General features: G+C 44.1%; 1 protein-coding gene across 2 annotated transcripts in view; it reads left to right on the top strand.

Annotated features, from left to right (window-relative positions):
* The window catches only part of syk (spleen tyrosine kinase), a 230,052-nt gene that overhangs the window by 109,096 nt on the left and 102,770 nt on the right, over nt 1–18,186 (top strand). For both annotated transcript variants that reach the window (XM_070881772.1, XM_070881762.1), the window contains exon 3: nt 17,344–17,504. In XM_070881772.1, coding sequence (XP_070737873.1) covers nt 17,344–17,504 — 161 coding nt within the window. The remainder of the gene's footprint in view (nt 1–17,343; nt 17,505–18,186) is intronic.

The following is an 18,186-nucleotide window of genomic DNA, read 5'->3' as shown; positions in this document are numbered from 1 at the left end:
GGTGACCAACAGGAAGAGCAGTGCAAGGAAGGTAGTGCAGGGGTCCCCTGTGGTCATCCCCCTGCAAAACAAATACGCCGCTTTGGGTACTGTTGAGGGGGATGACTCATCAGCGGGGAGCATCAGCAGCCAAGTTCATGGCACCGTGGGTGGCTCTGCTGCACATGAGGGCAGGAAAAAAAGTGGGAGAACTATAGTGATAGGAGATTCGATTGTAAGGGAAATAGATAGACGTTTCTGCGGTCGCAACCGAGACTCCAGGATGGTATATTGCCTACCTGGTGCAAGGGTCAAGGATGTCTCGGAGCAGGTGCAGGACATTCTGAAAAGGGAGGGTGAACAGCCAGTTGTCGTGGTGCATATAGGTACCAACGATATCGGTGAAAAACGGGATGAGGTCCTATGAGATGAATTTAGGGAGCTAGGAGCTAAACTAAAAAGTAGGACCTCAAAGGTAGTAATCTCAGGATTGCTACCAGTGCCATGTGCTAGTTAGAGTAGGAATCACAGGATAGCTCGGATGAATACGTGGCTTCAGGGGTGGTGCAAGAGGGAGGGATTCAAATTCCTGGGACATTGGAACTGGTTCTGGGAGAGGTGGGACCAGTACAAACCAGACGGTCTGCATCTGGGCAGGACCGGAACCAATGTCCAAGGGGGAGTGTTTGCTAGTGCTGTTGGGGAGGAGTTAAACTAACATGGCAGGGGGATGGGAACCTATGCAGGGAGACAGAGGGAAATAAAATGGAGGCTGAGGCAAAAGATAGAAAGGGGAATAGTAAAAGCGGAGGGCAGAGAAATCCAAGGCAAAAAACAAAAAGGGCCACATTACAGAAAAATTCTAACGGGGCAAAGTGTGTTAAAAAGACAAGCCTGAAGGCTCTGTGCCTCAATGCGAGGAGTATTCGTAATAAGGTGGATGAATTAACTGCGCAGGCAGCTATTAACGAATATGATGTAATTCGCATCATGGAGACATGGCTCCAGAATGACCAAGGCTGGGAACTCAACATCCAGGGGTATTCAACATTTAGGAAGGATAGGCAGAGAGGAAAAGGAGGTGGGGTGGCGTTGCTGGTTAAAGAGGAAATGAATGCAATAGTAAGGAGGGACATTAGCCTGGATGATGTGGAATCAGTATAGGTGGAGCTGCGGAATTCCAAAGGGCAGAAAACGTTAGTGGAAGTTGTGTACAGACCACCAAACAGTAGCAGTGAGGTTGGGGACAACATCAAACAAGAAAAAAGGGATGTGTGCAATAAAGGTACAGCAGTTATCATGGGCGACTTTAATCTACATATTGATTGGGCTAACCAAACTGATTAACAATGCGGTGGAGGAGGATTTCCTGGAGTGTATTAGGGATGGTTTTCCAGACCAATATGTCGAGGAACCAACGAGAGAGCTGGCCATCCTAGACTGGGTGATGTGGAATGAGAAGGGACTAATTAGCAATCTTGTTGTGCGAGGCCCCTTGGGGAAGAGTGACCATAATATGGTAGAATTCTTTATAAAGATGGAGGGTGACACAGTTTATTCAGAAACTAGAGTCCTGAACTTAAGGAAAGGTAACTTCGACGGTATGAGGTGTGAATTAGCTGGAATAGACTGGCAAATAATACTTAAAGGGTTGACGGTGGATAAGCAATGGCAAACATTTAAAGATCACATGGATGAACTTCAACAATTGTACATCCCTGTCTGGAGTAAAAATAAAACGGGGAAGGTGGCTCAACCATGGCTAACAAAGGAACTGAAGGATAGTGTTAAATCCAAGGAAGAGGCATATAAATTGGCTAGAAAAAGCAACAAACCTGAGGACTGGGAGAAATTTAGAAATCAACAGAGGAGGACTAAGGGTTTAATTAAGAGGGGGAAAATAGAGTGCGAGAGGAAGCTTGCAGGGAACATAAAAACTGACTGCAAAAGCTTCTATAAATATGTGAGGAGAAAAAGATTAGTGAAGACAAACATAGGTACCTTGCAGTCGGATTCAGGTAAATTTATAATGGGGAACAAAGAAATGGCAGATCAATTGAACAAATACTTCGGTTCTGTCTTCACGAAGGAAGACACAAATAACCTTCCGAAAGGAGGAACTGAAGGATATCCTTATTAGGCAGGAAATTGTATTAGGGAAATTGATGGGATTGAAGGCCGATAAATCCCCGGGGCCTGATAGTCTGCATCCCAGAGTACTTAAGGAAGCGGCCCTTGAAATAGTGGATGCATTGGTGATCATTTTCCAACAGTCTATCGACTCTGGATCAGTTCCTGTGGACTGGAGGGTAGCTAATGTAACACCACTGTTTAAAAAATGAGGGAGAGAGAAAACGGGTAATTATAGACTGGTTAGTCTGACATCATTAGTGGGGAAAATTTTGTCATCAATTATTAAAGATATAATAGCAGCGCATTTGGAAAGCAGTGACAGGATTGGACCAAGTCAGCATGGATTTATGAAAGGGAAATCATGCTTGACAAATCTTCTGGAACTTTTTGAGGATGTAACTAGCAGAGTGGACAAGGGAGAACCAGTGATGTGGTGTATTTAGACTTTCAAAAGGCTTTTGACAAGGTCCCGCACAAGCGGTTGGTGTGCAAAATCAAAGCGCATGGTATTGGGGGTAATGTACTGACGTGGATAGAGAACTGTTTGGCAGACAGGAAGCAGAGTGTCGGGATAAACGGGTCCTTTTCAGAATGGCAGGCAGTGACTAGTGGAGTGCCGCAGGGCTCAGTGCTGGGACCCCAGCTCTTTACAATATACATTAACGATTTAGACGAAGGAATTGAGTGTAATATCTCCAAGTTTGCAGATGGCACTAAACTGGGTGGCGGTGTGAGCTGTGAGAGGGACGCTAAGAGGCTGCAGGGTGACTTGGACAGGTTAGGTGATTGGGCAAATGCATGGCAGATGCAGTATAATGTGGATAAATGTGAGATTATCCATTGTGGGGGCAAAAACACGAAGGCAGAATATTATCTGAATGGCGACAGATTAGGAAAAGGGGAGGTGCAACGAGACCTGGGTGTCATGGTTCATCAGTCACTGAAAGTGGGCATGCAGGTACAGCAGGCGGTGAAGAAGGCAAATGGTATGTTGGCCTTCATAGCTAGAGGATTTGAGTATAGCAGCAGGGAGGTCTTACTGCAGTTGTACAGAGCCTTAGTGAAGTCTCATCTGGAATATTATGTTCAGTTTTGGTCTCCTAATCTGAGGGAGGACGTTCTTGCTATTGAGGGAGTGCAGCGAAGGTTCACCAGACTGATTCCAGGGATGGCTGGACTGTCATGAGGAGAGACTGGATCAACTGGGCCTTTATTCACTGGAGTTTAGAAGGATGAGAGAGGATCTCATAGAAACGTATAAGATTCTGAAGGGACTGGACAGGTTAGATGCGGGAAGAATGTTCCCAATGTTGGGGAAGTCCAGAACCAGGGGACATAGTCTTAGGATAAGGAGTAGGACATTTTGGACTGAGATGAAGAGAAGCTTCTTCACTCAGAGAGTTGTTAACCTATGGAATTCCCTGCCGCAGAGAGTTGTTGATGCCAGTTCATTGGATATATTCAAGAGGGAGTTAGATATGGCCCTTATGGCTAAGGGGATCAAGGGGTATGGAGAGAAAGCAGGAAAGGGGTACTGAGGGAATGATCAGCCATGATCTTATTGAATGGCGGTGCAGACTCGAAGGGCCGAATAGCCTACTCCTTCACCTATTTTCTATGTTTCTATGTCTCCTCTTCTGTTCCAATGAGAACAAATCCAGCCTATCCAATCTGTCCTCATAGCTAAGATTCTCCATTCCAGGCAGCATCCTAGTAAATCTCCTCTGCATTCTGTCCAGTGCAAGCACGTCCTTCCTATAATACAGTGACCAGAACTGCACGCAGTACTCCAGCTGTGACCTAACCAATTTAAGCATTACCTCCCTACTCTTGTATTCTATGCCTTGGCCAATAAAGGGAAGCATTCTGTATGTCTTCCTAACCACCTTATCCACCTAGCCTGCTACTTTCATGGATCTGTGGACAAACACTCCAAGGTCCCTTTGTTCATCTACATTATTAAGTGACCTTCCGCTTAATGTGTATACCCTTTCCTTATTAGCCGTCCCAAAGTGCGTTACCTCACACTTCTCTGAAATAAATTCCATTTGCCACTGCTCTGCCCACCTGACCAGTAGATTGATATCCTCCTGCCGTCCCTGACTTTCCTCTTCATTTTCAACCACATAGTCAATTTTAATGTCATCTGCAAACTTCTTAATCATACTCCCTATATTCAAATCTAAATTATTGATATGTATCACAGAAAGCAAGGGACCCAGTACTGAGCCCTGTGGAACCCCACTGGAAACAACCTTCCAGTCAGAAAAACATCCATCAACCATTACCCTTTGCTTACTACCTCTTAGCCAATTTTGGATCCAACTAGCTCCTTTGCCCTGGATCCCATGGGCTTTAACCTTCGTGACCAGTTTATCTTGTGGGATCTTATCAAAAGCTTTGCTAAAGTCCATATACACTGCATAGTACACACTAGCTTCATCGGCCCTCTTGGTTACCTCCTCAAAAAATTCAATCCGGTTAGTCAAACACGATCTTCCCTTAACAAATCCGTGCTGACTGTCCCTGATTAATCCTTGCCTTTCCAAATGTAGATTTATCCAGTCTTTCAGGTTTTTTTCCCACCACTGAGGTTAGGCTGACAGACCTGTAATTACTCGGCCTATCCCTTTCTCCCTTCTTAAACAAGTGTACCACATTAGCAGTTCTCCAGTCCTCCGGCACCATGCCCAAATACAAAGAGAATGGGAAAATGATGGTCAAGGTCTCTGCTATTTCCTCTTTTACTTCACTCAACAGCCTGGATGATTTCATCCGGGCCTGGGGACTTATCTAGTTTCAAAGCTGTTAAACCCATTAATACCTCCTCTCTCACTATGTTTATTTCATCCAGAATTCCACACTCCTCCTCGATAGCAATATCTGCATTGCCGCTTTCCTTTGTGAAAACAGATGCAAAGTATTCATTAAAAACCATACAAACATCTTCCGCCTCCACATAGATTACCCTCATGGTCTCTAATAGGCCCTACCCTTTCTTTAGTTATGCTCTTGCTCTTAATATATTTGTAGAACATCTTTAGGTTTTCCTTAATTTTATTAGCCAAGGATTTTTCATGCTCTCACTTAGCATTCCTCATATCCTTTTTAATTTTATCTCTTAACTTTCTATATTCCTCCAAAGATTCTATAGTATTTAGCCGTTGGTATATGTCATAAGCTTCCCTTTTTTTCTTTATCCTCTCCTGTAAGTCCCTAGACATCCAGGGGGCTCTAGAATTTTTATTACCACCCTTTTTCTTTAAGGGCACATGTTTGGCCTGAGCTTTCCGGAACTCTGCCTTGAATGCCTCCCATTGTTCCGTTACTGATTTACCTACAAGTAGCTGTTTCCAGTCCACTGTAGCCAAATCACTCCTCAACTGAGCAAAGTTAGCTTTTCCCGAATTGAGGGCTTTTATTCCAGGCCTATCCTTGTCGTTATCCATAACTAACTTGAATCTGACTGAATTATGGTCACTGGCACCCAAGTGCTCTCCCACTAATACCCCTTCAACCTGCCCAGCTTCATTCCCCAAAACTAAATCCAAGACCGCCCCCTCTCGTGTTGGGCTTGCTACATACTGACTAAAAAAGTTCTTCTTGAATGCATTTTAAGAATTCCGCACCCTCTATACCCTTCACACTAAATTTGTCCCAATCAATATTTGGATAGTTAAAATCCTCTACTCTTACTACCCTATGGTTTTTGGACTTCACAGCAATTTGCCTACATATTTGCTCCTCTATCTCCCTCCCACTGTTTGGCGGTCTATAATACACGCCCAGAAGTGTGATTGTCCAATTTTTATTTTTCAATTCGACCCAAATGGCCTCATTTGATGATCTCTCTAACATATCATCCCTCCTCACCGCTGTAATAGTTTCTTTAATCAATACCGCAAACCCCCCCCTGCTTCTTTTTACCCCCCTCTCTGTCTTGCCTAAAAATCCTGGAAGCAGGAATATTGAGCTGCCAAACCTGCCTCTTTTTCAGCCATGTCTCTGTAATGGCTATAACGTCATACTCCCAAGTATCTACCTGTGCTCTTAGCTGATCCACCTTATTCGCTATACTCCTTGCATTAATGTATATACCATTTAACACAGGAAGTCCTCCTTGATTACTACTTACTAACCCTTGTTTCCTTGGACTTACAGATTTGCTTTCTAAATTCTTGCTATCCAATTTCTGCTTTACTTCCTTCCCTATTGAATTTGTTCTCAAGTTCCCTTCCCCCTGCCAAGCCAGTTTAAACTCTCCCCAACAGCACTAGCAAAACTCCCCACGAGGATATTGGTCCTGGCGCTGTTGAGGTGCAACCCGTCTGGTTTGTACAGGTCCCATCTCCCCCAGAAGCAGTCCCAATGCCCCAAGAATTTAAAGCCCTCCCTCATATACCAACTCTCCAGTCACGTGTTCTTCCTCTCTATCCTTCTATTCTTGTACTCGTTAGCACGTTGCGCCAGTAGTACTACCTTTTGAGGTCCTACCCTTTAATTTTCTTCCTAGCTCCCTAAATTCTGCCTGTAGGACCTCATCCCTTTTTCTACCCATGTCGTTGGTCCCGATATGGACCGCGACCTCCAGCTGTCTCTTCCCAGAGTGCCCTGCGTCCGCTCGTGACATCCTTGACCCTGGTACCAGGGAGGCACCATACTATTCTGGAGTCACGTCTGCAGCCGCAGAAACGCCTCACTGTTCCCCTAAATACAGAATCCCCTATCACTAGAGCTCTTTTATTCTTCGTCCCTCCCCCTTGTGCAGCTGAGCCACCAGTGGTGTCTTGGAATTGGCTCTGGCTGCATTCCCCAGAGGCACCATTGCCCTCACCAATGCTCAGAAGTGAATATCGGTTTGAAAGTGAGATGGACTCATGGGGGGATTCCTGCACTACCTGTCTAGCATTCTTACTATGTCTGGTGGTCACCCACTTCCCCTCTGCCTGCACACTTTTAAGCTGCAGGATGACCACCTCTTGAAACATGCTATCCATGCAGCTCTCAGCCTCGCAGATGCACCGTATTGACTCCAACCGCTGCTCACGCTCTGAAATGCAGAGCTCGAGTAGTTGAAGCTGGAGACACCTCCTGCACACATGGTTGTCTAGGCCGCCCAAAGAGTCCAGGACTAGCACTTGCTGCAGGATGTGTAATCCACAGAACTGAACTCCTCTGCCATCCCTCTAATTAGACTTATCTAATTAAAAATGAATTAAAGAGAAAAAGAGAGATAATTACCAATCAAACAGCCAACCTCTTACCTGTCCAGACGAAGGGCTGTGAGAGCCTCCTCAGAAACATAGAAACATAGAAAATAGGTGCAGGAGTAGGTCATTCAGCCCTTCGAGCCTGCACCACCATTCAATAAGATCATGGTTGATCATTCCCTCAGTACCCCTTTCCTACTTTCTCTCCATACCCCTTGATCCCCTTAGCCGTAAGGGCCATATCTAACTCTCTCTTGAATATATCCAATGAACTGGCATCAACAACTCTCTACGGCAGGGAATTCCACAGGTTAACAACTCTCTGAGTGAAGAAGTTTCTCCTCATCTCAGTCCTAAATGGCCTACCCCTTATCCTAAGACTGTGCCCTGGTTCTGTACTTCCCCAACATCGGGAACATTCTACCCGCATCTAACCTGTCCCGTCCCGTCAGAATCTTAATATTTTTCTATGGGATCCTCCCTCATCCTTCTAAATTCCAATATATAAAGGCCCAGTTGATCCAGTCTCTCCTCATATGTCAGTCCTGCCAGCCCGAGTGAACTCCTCGCCGACCTCCAGTCCTCCTGCTCCTCGGACTCCTGACATTCCGAACTTATGGACTCTCCCGCTCTCAGACTCTCTTGAACTGTCAGTCTCTCCCGCTCTCACTCCGCTCGCACTTCCTTCAACTTTGAAAATTTTTTAAAACCTAAATGCACAATTCTAACCAACAGGGCATGCTGTGAGATGACTTGCTCCAGCAAAATCTGGGCTCAATACATTTTGTTTTCCAGTGAGAACATACAGGAAATGTTCAAAATTAGAAATAAAGGGGTGAAATTCCCCCAGAGGTGTCCCAAACTCCTGACATAACATCAGTGGAAGATTGGCAGAAAACCTGCAGAAGCGATGTGAAAGGCCATTTACGCCATTTCTCCAGGGTTTGCACCAATCTTCCACCAAAGTTACAGTGGCACATTGGAAGAAGTCCTGCAGAAGTTCCATAAATATCATGATTAGCAATGAGAGTTAAATAGATATTTTCACATGAGGACCAGGTTTATCCAGTTGTCCTTATTTGTGGATATACTGAAATGATGTATCCTCTATGCAATGTTTCAGTTAAGCTGCGCGGCTATGCAGCAGTCTGGAGGTCCCATGCAGGCCACTCCTCGGCTTTTAATGGAAAAAAACATGCATGGGCAAAAATTTGAATGGGCCAGTCAGCCAGTTAAAAGGGCCACACAACCCCCAAAAATTAGAGGGCTCATTGCCTCTATGTACAACATTTTAAGACTGGTATTTTCTACATTTTTGATGGGATAATTTCTACACTTATGTCATGCCATGAATTACATACAGTTAAAGAAAATAAAGAAAGACTTGCATTTATATAGCTCCTTTCATGATCTCAGGATGTCCCAAAGAGCTTTAAAAGCAATTAAGTACTTCTGACGTGTAGGTACTTTGTAATGTTTGCAACGCGGCAACCAATTTGCACACAACAAGCTCCCACAAACAGCAATGCTTAAATGCTCAGATCATCTGTTTTAGGTGTTAGAGCATAAGAACATAGGAGCAGGAGTAGGCCACACGGCCCCTCGAGCCTGCTCCGCCATTTAATAAGATCATCACTGATCTGATCATGGACTCAGCTCCACTTCCCTGCCCGCTCCCCATAACCCCTTATCCCCTTATCATTTAAGAAACTGTCTATTTCTGTCTTAAATTTATTCAATGTCCCAGCTTCCACAGCTCTCTGAGGCAGAGAATTCCACAGATTTACAACCCTCTGAGAGAAGAAATTTCTCCTCATCTCTGTTTTAAATGGGCGGCCCCTTATTCTAAGATCATGCCCTCTAGTTCTTGTCTCCCCTATCAGTGGAAACATCCTCTCTGCATCCACCCTGTCAAGCCCCCTCATAATCTTATACGTTTCGATAAGATCACCTCTCATTCTTCTGAATTCCAATGAGTAGAGGCCCAACCTACTCAACCTTTCCTCATAAGTCAACCCCCTCATCTCCGGAATCAACCTAGTGAACCTTCTTTGAACTGACTCCAAAGCAAGTATATCCTTTCATAAATATGGAAACCAAAACTGCACGCAGTATTCCTTGTATAGCTGTAGCAAGACTTCCCTGCTTTTATACTCCATCCCCTTTGCAATAAAGGCCAAGATTCCATTGGCCTTCCTGATCACTTGATGTACCTGCATACTATCCTTTTGTGTTTCATGCACAAGTACCCCCAGGTCCCGCTGTACTGCAGCACTTTGCAATCTTTCTCCATTTAAATAATAACTTGCTCTTTGATTTTTTTTCTGCCAAAGTGCATGACCTCACTTCACTTTCCAACATTATACTCCATGCCAAATTTTTGCCCACTCACTTAGCCTGTCTATGTCCTTTTGCAGAGTTTTTGTGGTCCTCTTCACACATTGCTTTTCCTCCCATCTTTGTATCGTCAGCAAACTTGACTACGTTACACTCAGTCCCTTCTTCCAAGTCGTTAATATAGATTGCAAATAGTTGGGGTGATCCCTGCGGTACCCCACTAGTTACTGATTGCCAACCTGAGAATGAACTATTTATCCCGACTCTCTGTTTTCAGTTAGTTAGCCAATCCTCTATCCATGCTAATATATTACCCCCAACCCCGTGAACTTTTAACGTGCAGTAACCTTTTATGTGTTGGTTGAGGGATAAATGTTGGCCAGGATATAAGCTATTCACACTACTTCTTCAGGTTCAGGTAGTGGTTAATTTTCTGGACTAGTAAATAGAGGACTGGACTAATATGGCATGTCCATCATGAGAATTTGAGAATTTGAATTCAGTTTTAAAAAGCTGGTATTAATAAAAGTGACTACAGGTCACTTATCTGTGACTCCCTTATCCGGCACCACCCCTTGTCCGACATGATTCTGGCGGCCAGGGGCCATGCGCAGAATGCAGCCGACCTCCACCCCGACTATATGGCCGTGCCAACACTCAGCCCACTGGGGCTCTTCGGACACTCGGCCCGATGGGGCCGTGCCAACACTCGTTGGGGTCACGCCGACACCCGGCCCACTGGGGCCGCTCCGACACCCGGCCTGCCGATACTTCCTTCACAGCCCGCTGACACTTCGCGGCCTGACGAGGGCCCACCGAGTCTTCGGGACTGTCCGGGGCGCCGACATCCTCCACTTCCCACCACCCCCCCACCCCCACCCCTCCCTGAGCTCGGGCCGCTGACCTCCCCCATCCAGCAAAATCCCTTATTCGGCACAGGCAGGTCCCGAGGGTGCCGGATAAAGGAGGTTCAACCTGTACCAAGTTATCAGATTGTCATAAAAACACAATGGGTTCACTAATGTCCTTTTAGGGAAAGAAATCTGTTGTCCTTACCAAATATTGTTAACTCTTAATTGCCCTCTGAAATGGCCGAACAAGCCACTCAGTTACCAGCACCTTCTCGGGGCAACTCAGGATGGGCAATAGATGGTGAACTTGCCAGTGATGACCACAACCCAAGAATGAATAAAAAAAGACTTTCTATTTCTTTGTAATGCCCAGTAATAAATTTGAAACGTCGTTTTTTTGGTTACATTATCAATCTAACAGACCTTGTTCCAAAGGGTGAATCTTGGATATGTGCAACGTTGTACTGGGGATAGTGGACTTTTCCCAATGTTGGATAAGGATTGTAAAAGCCTGCGATGCCGATTCAGGTCTGACCGACCCCAAATTGGCAGATGCGATCTACATGCTGCTGGTGTGCACGGTTTGTATTTACCACTGGTGCCAGTTTGGGTCAAAGGCAGCGAATTCTAGGATGTTGTTGCTGCGTCTGATGGTTGTTTATACTACAAGGTTGCTGATAATGAAGCTCTTCCCATTGGCAGAATCCCCATACATATAAACAGGCATAAGAATTGATTTAAAAATTCCCCAATTTACTTCACATGTGATCCACAAGACCAGCAGAGAGGGGAGACTTTGATCTCATCCATTTGGATATGAATCAAACATAGATGTCTGCTCTGAGAAGACGGTAATCTTATTTACGTATGAACTATGATATGAAGAGAATACATGATGAGCTATAGCTTATCATCTGTATCAAACTTATGGTGCTGACTGCCCTGCACATGTCAATGGAATGTAAATTTTATCACTCACCATCACTGTGTACGAGAACTGTGACTTACTACTCAGTCAATCAAATTATACCACAGTACCAGGGGGTGGCTGCCACTAGTGGAGTGAGGATAACTCAGTGCCTTCATGACAGAAGGGGAATAATTGGGGTTAAAAGTCATTCTAAAAAGCTAGTCATACATCAGTCATAAATGATTCAGTTCACTTGTCAGAAGAAAAATAATGTTACTTAACTCCCCATGGGATTCTATTTTTATTGATGTAGCTGTGTGACTGCCAGCTGTGTGACTGTGCGAATGCTTCCTGCATTTAGATAGCCCCATCATCCTCAGCATTTCAATTGAGAACTATTTTATAAACTTCTGTAGATGATGTGATTGAAAAGCTGCTGGCCTATATCAGGCAGCTGGTTCGTAGGTTGGAATAGCAAAAAGCCAACACAAAGAAAAGGTGCTAAGATAGCTACTAGCCATTACAGGCAGCCAATTTAACTGCTGTTTTATAGATGGATAGATAGATGGATGGACAGAGGTACAGACGGACATGGTTGCCCGATCATGGCATCCAGCTGTTTCCTTAAGTGATCCTTGTTTTTACCTTCACGATCCGACACACTCTGAAAGCTCATTCAATGTATCGACCACTCATTGTGCGAAGAAGAGCTTCCTGCTGACAGTCATACGTTTGCCTTATATTAGTTTAAACCCATGTCGCCTTGTACTGTTGTCATGATTTAATTTGACGTAATGTTCCAGGAGGGGAGGGGAAGAAAGTGAAGCAATTAAATTGAAGGGGGAAAAGGAAGAAGAAGGAAGTAATTTGGGGCGGGAGGCATTGAGAACATAAGAATTAGGAACAGGAGTAGGCCATCTAGCCCCTCGAGCCTGCTCCGCCATTCAACAAGATCATGGCTGATCTGGCCGTGGACTCAGCTCCACTTACCCGCCCGCTCCCCGTAACCCTTAATTCCCTTATTGGTTAAAAATCTATCTATCTGTGATTTGAATACATTCAATGAGCTAGCCTCAACTGCTTTCCTGGGCAGAGAATTCCACAGATTCACAACCCTCTGGGAGAAGAAATTCCTTCTCAACTGGTTTTAAATTGGCTCCCCCGTATTTTGAGGCTGTGCCCCCGCGTTCTAGTCTCCCCGACCAGTGGAAACAACCTCTCTTCCTCTATCTTGTCTATCCCTTTCATTATTTTAAATGTTTCTATAAGATCACCCCTCATCCTTCTGAACTCCAACGAGTAAAGACCCAGTCTACTCAATCTATCATCATAAGGTAACCCCCTCATCTCCGGAATCAGCCCAGTGAATCGTCTCTGTACCCCCTCCAAAGCTAGTATATCCTTCCTTAAGTAAGAAGCCAGGAGTGGCTCTTTGGGAGGGGAGAAGGAATAAACTGAAAGCAGTGCTTTAGAGGGAAGAAGCTGGGAGTGGTGCTTTAGGATGATGGAGGAACTGGTTCCAGAGGAGGCAAAGCCTCTGAGCTGGGGTTGTGGGGGAAGGAGGAGATTGGACATAGGAGGGTGAGTGTAGAGCTAACATTTGGGGAAGTGATGTTCTAGTTGGTCTCAAATTTGTGGTCTCACTTTGTTTTCCTTTTTTTTAAATTAAAAATCTACCAATTGTGAAATAAAAATTAACCAGTTTACACCATTTTTAATGCAAAATGTTAAACTTTTCCAGGATGCATGTCCCCAAACTGCTCCCTTCCTCCCCCATCAGAAATGCACCACAACTTTCTAAAAGCTTTTTGCAACCCTGATCTTAAACCAGCTGCCAGAAAGTATAGAAGAGTGACTGAAGCAAAGAGAGTTTGAGGGGTAAGCATCTCGTTGCTGCTCGTTGCCTTGGTCTCTCCCCTTTGGTGCATGGTCAAGATCAGAAGCTTGCCATGCAGGGAACTGTGGAAGAGGGTCCTGTATCAGTGCAGTGTGTTAGAGTATCAATACTCTGAGACATTGCTGCCTAGTTTCACATTTGTTTTTATATTTATTATTACACAACCTATTTCTAATTGAAAGTCATTTTCTCAAAAGTTGATGAGAAAATGAACTATTTTGCTTGCTTGGGCACGGCATCATATTTCTGCACTGTTGGAAGATCATGTATCTCCACATCTACTTGTTCCCTCCCATCTACTCCTTTTTCATTTTATAAAATATTACATAGTATTTACAGCACAGAAACAGGGTATTCGGCCTATCAGGTCCATGCTAGTGTCTATGCTCTCCACAAGCCTCCTCCCTTCTTCATCTAACCCCATCAACATAGCCTTCTATCCCCTTTTCCCTCATGTGTTTATCTAGCTTCCCCTTAAATGCATCTATACAAGTTACCTCAACTACTTCTTGCAAGTTCCACATTCTAACCATTCTGGGTAAAAAAGTTTCTCCTGAATTCCTTATTGGATTTATTAGTGACTATCTAGCCCCTAATTTTGGAGTCTGCCACAAGTGAAAACATCTTCTCTACGTCTATCCTATCAAACTCTGAGTTCCCTTTCCCTGGGCCTGTCGAGCCATTTGGATTTGTGCTGAAGCGCTTTTAACATTTTTGATCAGCAGAAACAGCTCATCTTTAAGAGGTGCAGACTAGCTTTAAGAGACACAGGCTAACTTTCAGTAAAGGCTAGCTTTAAGTAAAGTAATTAAGTAAAGCTAGCCTCACGCAAAAAACGAGAACTTGAGCCCCCTGCCTGTTAATAGCGTGTTCAGCGATGGGGTGCGTGCTACATTCATGATCATTAGCAGGCAGCATGAATTTGATGTGCTGCCTGAGGTCCTTTCAATGGGTGTGGACTATGGAATTCACCCCCTTTAGATCTTTTTTGATCTCTTTGTCTCATGTCATGTCCACCATGTTAGTTTCCCTGGTAAATTCCGAGGAAAAATAATTATTTAATATTTCTGCCATTTCGCTGTCATTACCTGTGAGCTATTTTGTGTATCTCTATCCTGATTTTTCTTTTGTTATTGATGTTTTATTATTTTCTTCAGTTCCATTTAGGAGCTGACATATCTTTAAGTTTCCAATGAAGGTTCTTGTACCCAAAATATTAAGCTGGCTTTTCTTTGGACTGATGCTGATGGATCTGATGTGCATTCAAAGGAAATCAGGGATAGTATTAAAGCCAAGGAAGTGGCATACAAATTGGCCAGAAATAGCAGCAAACCCTGGGACTGGGAGAAATTTAGAACTCAGCAGAGGAGGACAAAGGGTTTAATTAGGGCAGGGAAAATAGAGTACGAGAGTAAGCTTGCAGGGAACATTAAGACGGACTGCAAAAGTTTCTATTGATATGTAAAGAGAAAAAGATTAGTAAAGACAAACGTAGGTCCCCGGCAGTCAGAATCAGGGGAAGTCATAATGGGGATTAAAGAAATGGCAGACCAATTGAACAAGTACTTTGGTTCGGTATTCACTAAGGAGGACACAAACAACCTTCCGGATCTAAAGGGGTCAGAGGGTCTAGTAAGAAGAAGGAACTGAGAAAAATCCTTATTAGTCGGGAAATTGTGTTGGGGAAATGAATGGGATTGAAGGACGATAAATCCCCAGGGCCTGATGGACTGCATCCCAGAGTACTTAAGGAGGTGGCCTTGGAAATAGCTGATGCATTGACAGTCATTTTCCAACATTCCATAGACTCTGGATCTGTTCCTATGGAGTGGAAGGTAGCCAATGTAACCCCACTTTTTTAAAAAAGGAGGGAGAGAGAAAGGAGGGAGACCGGTCAGCCTGACATCAGTCGTGGGTAAAACGATGGAATCAATTATTAAGGATGTCATAGCAGCGCATTTGGAAAGAGGTGACATGATAGGTCCAAGTCAGCATGGATTTGTGAAAGGGAAATCATGCTTGACAAATCTTCTGGAATTTTTTGAGGATGTTTCCGGTAGAGTGGACAAGGGAGAACCAGTTGATGTGGTGTATTTGGACTTTCAGAAGGCTTTCGACAAGGTCCCACACAAGAGATTAATGTGCAAAGTTAAAGCACATGGGATTGGGGGTAGTGTGCTGATGTGGATTGAGAAATGGTTGGCAGACAGGAAGCAAAGAGTAGGAGTAAATGGGTACTTTTCAGAATGGCAGGCAGTGACTAGTGGGGTACCGCAAGGTTCTGTGCTGGGGCCCCAACAGTTTACATTGTACATTAATGATTTAGATGAGGGGATTAAATGTAGTATCTCCAAATTTGCGGATGACACTAAGTTGGGTGGCAGTGTGAGCTGCGAGGAGGATGCTATGAGGCTGCAGAGTGACTTGGATAGGTTAGGTGAGTGGGCAAATGCATGGCAGATGAAGTATAATGTGGATAAATGTGTGGTTATCCACTTTGGTGGTAAAAACAGAGAGATAGACTATTATCTGAATGGTGACAGATTAGGAAAAGGGGAGGTGCAACGAGACCTGGGTGTCATGGTTCATCAGTCATTGAAGGTTGGCATGCAGGTACAGCAGGCGGTTAAGAAAGCAAATGGTATGTTGGCCTTCATAGCGAGGGGATTTGAGTACAGGGGCAGGGAGGTGTTACTACAGTTGTACAGGACCTTGGTGAGGCCACACCTGGAATATTGTGTACAGTTTTGGTCTCCTAACTTGAGGAAGGACATTTTTGCTATTGAGGGAGTACAGCGAAGGTTCACCAGACTGATTCCCGGAATGGCGGGACTGACATATCAAGAAAGATTGGATCAACTGGGCTTGTATTCACTGGAGTTCAGAAGAATGAGAGGGGATCTCATAGAAACGTTTAGAATTCTGACGGGTTTAGACAGGTTAGATGCAGGAAGAATGTTCCCAATATTAGGGAAGTCCAGAAACAGGGGTCACAGTCTAAGGATAAGGGATAAGCCATTTAGGACCGAGATGAGGAGAAACTTCTTCACCCAGAGAGTGGTGAACCTGTGGAATTCTCTACCACAGAAAGTAGTTGAGGCCAATTCACTAAATATATTCAAAAGGGAGTTAGATGAAGTCCTTACTACAAGGGGGATCAAGGGGTATGGCGAGAAAGCAGGAATGGGGTACTGAAGTTGCATGTTCAGTGTCGAAATCGCGCCCTCCGATAAATGACTCAGACACCTTCAGCTCCGGCAGAAGTTTCTTTAATTTACTTGCTAGCAAGGGAAAGGTCACACTCAGTCAATGGCTAAGTGAACACCTCCGAAATGCTGGTTTCACGAGATATTTATACAGTAAAACCCAAGTTATGGCTTCTCCCTGTCTCTGTCTCGCAGTCAGTGAATACAGATAAAGAGTTAATTATTACATCCTTGTCCTGAAGTGGTTTCCAGATATTTCCTTTTGTCAGGGTTATTAGTTGGCCAGCCGGCCATTACTCGATGAGAGTGTGGTAATGAGCTATTACCTGCCTTGCATTGTGTTAGGATTGTCCAGTTTCCTAGTCAGTTATCTTTTTACATCAAATGGATGAGGTCTCTACAAGAGATAATGGCTGGTGGTTTGAGTACTTCGAAAAGGGTGGGGTGGAGTGGAACTGGTGTCGTATAGACAATAGGGGAGCACCATGGGGGGGTGGGGGTACTTGTCTCAGCAGGACTTGCCTCCTAGCTGTCTGGTGGCTATCAGCCATTTCAAGCCAGGTTTAGCTGTTTATGCAAGCCAACTGCTTTATGCAGAAATTTCTGGAAGGACCAGGACTCCATTTTGTTATATATTGCAAAGGGCACAAAAATACCGTGTGGTATCAGCTTAGATAAAAATACATTACCGCATCAGCCATGAACTCATTGAATGGCGGTGCAGGCTCGAAGGGCCGAATGGCCTACTCCTGCACCTATTTTCTATGCTTCTATGTTTCTATGTTCCTCTTTTTATCCCTATTCTCATTTTTGTGTGTAGGGGGATGCTCTTGAACAGGCGATCATTAGTCAAAAGCCACAGCTGGAGAAATTAATTGCAACAACAGCCCATGAGCGAATGCCTTGGTTCCATGGGAACAAATCTCGAGATGATGCTGAGCGGTGCATTCTCAGAGGCTCACGGAATAATGGCAAATTTTTGTGAGTAACAAAGTGCACTTTAAAAAAAAATGCTATTCTCAATCTCATCTGTTGGCAATTTCAATCAGTTTCTCTAAATGTTCACTAACCTTTTACCAATGTTTTGAAGTAAATTAATTAATTCCATTCAAATTGATTTTTCAAGTGATGTTAGCCAACAGGAGCTCAGTATTTCGGAATCATGTCATACTTGATCAATGGAAAGATCCATAATAAATTTCAGTTACTGCTCCAAATGTTTTGATAGTGTTATATTGTGACTCAGTTTAGATTTGAAGCTTCCCAAAAGAGCACTTTCAAAATGCTGGAACCCTGATAAATTACCTTGTATCTTTTGAGTATGGGGTGCAATGTGAGGGCTAGGTAGTTACTAGATTTTCATTTGTGGAAACCATCTTAATTCAATTATGCAAATTTAAAGAAAAATGTTAGTTGTGATCTACTATACATTGCATTGTTAAGAGGTATATTAAACTGGATTACTTGATGAGGGGCTGATTTAAAAGGTAAAACACCGGCCATAGGTCATAAAAAGTATGAATATTGGGACAGGTTTCCCTGATATTCTCCCCCCCAGGGAAACCATCCATTCCATGTTCAGGTTTCTCTGTGAGGAAGGGGTGGGGGGCGTGATGAGTGCCGGGGAAGGCGAGATCCAGTTAATTAGCATGCCTTGACCTTC

Source organism: Pristiophorus japonicus, chromosome 1 (genome assembly GCF_044704955.1).
Source record: "Pristiophorus japonicus isolate sPriJap1 chromosome 1, sPriJap1.hap1, whole genome shotgun sequence".
Taxonomy (NCBI): domain Eukaryota; kingdom Metazoa; phylum Chordata; class Chondrichthyes; family Pristiophoridae; genus Pristiophorus; species Pristiophorus japonicus.
This window is presented reverse-complemented; position numbering and strand designations above follow the sequence as displayed.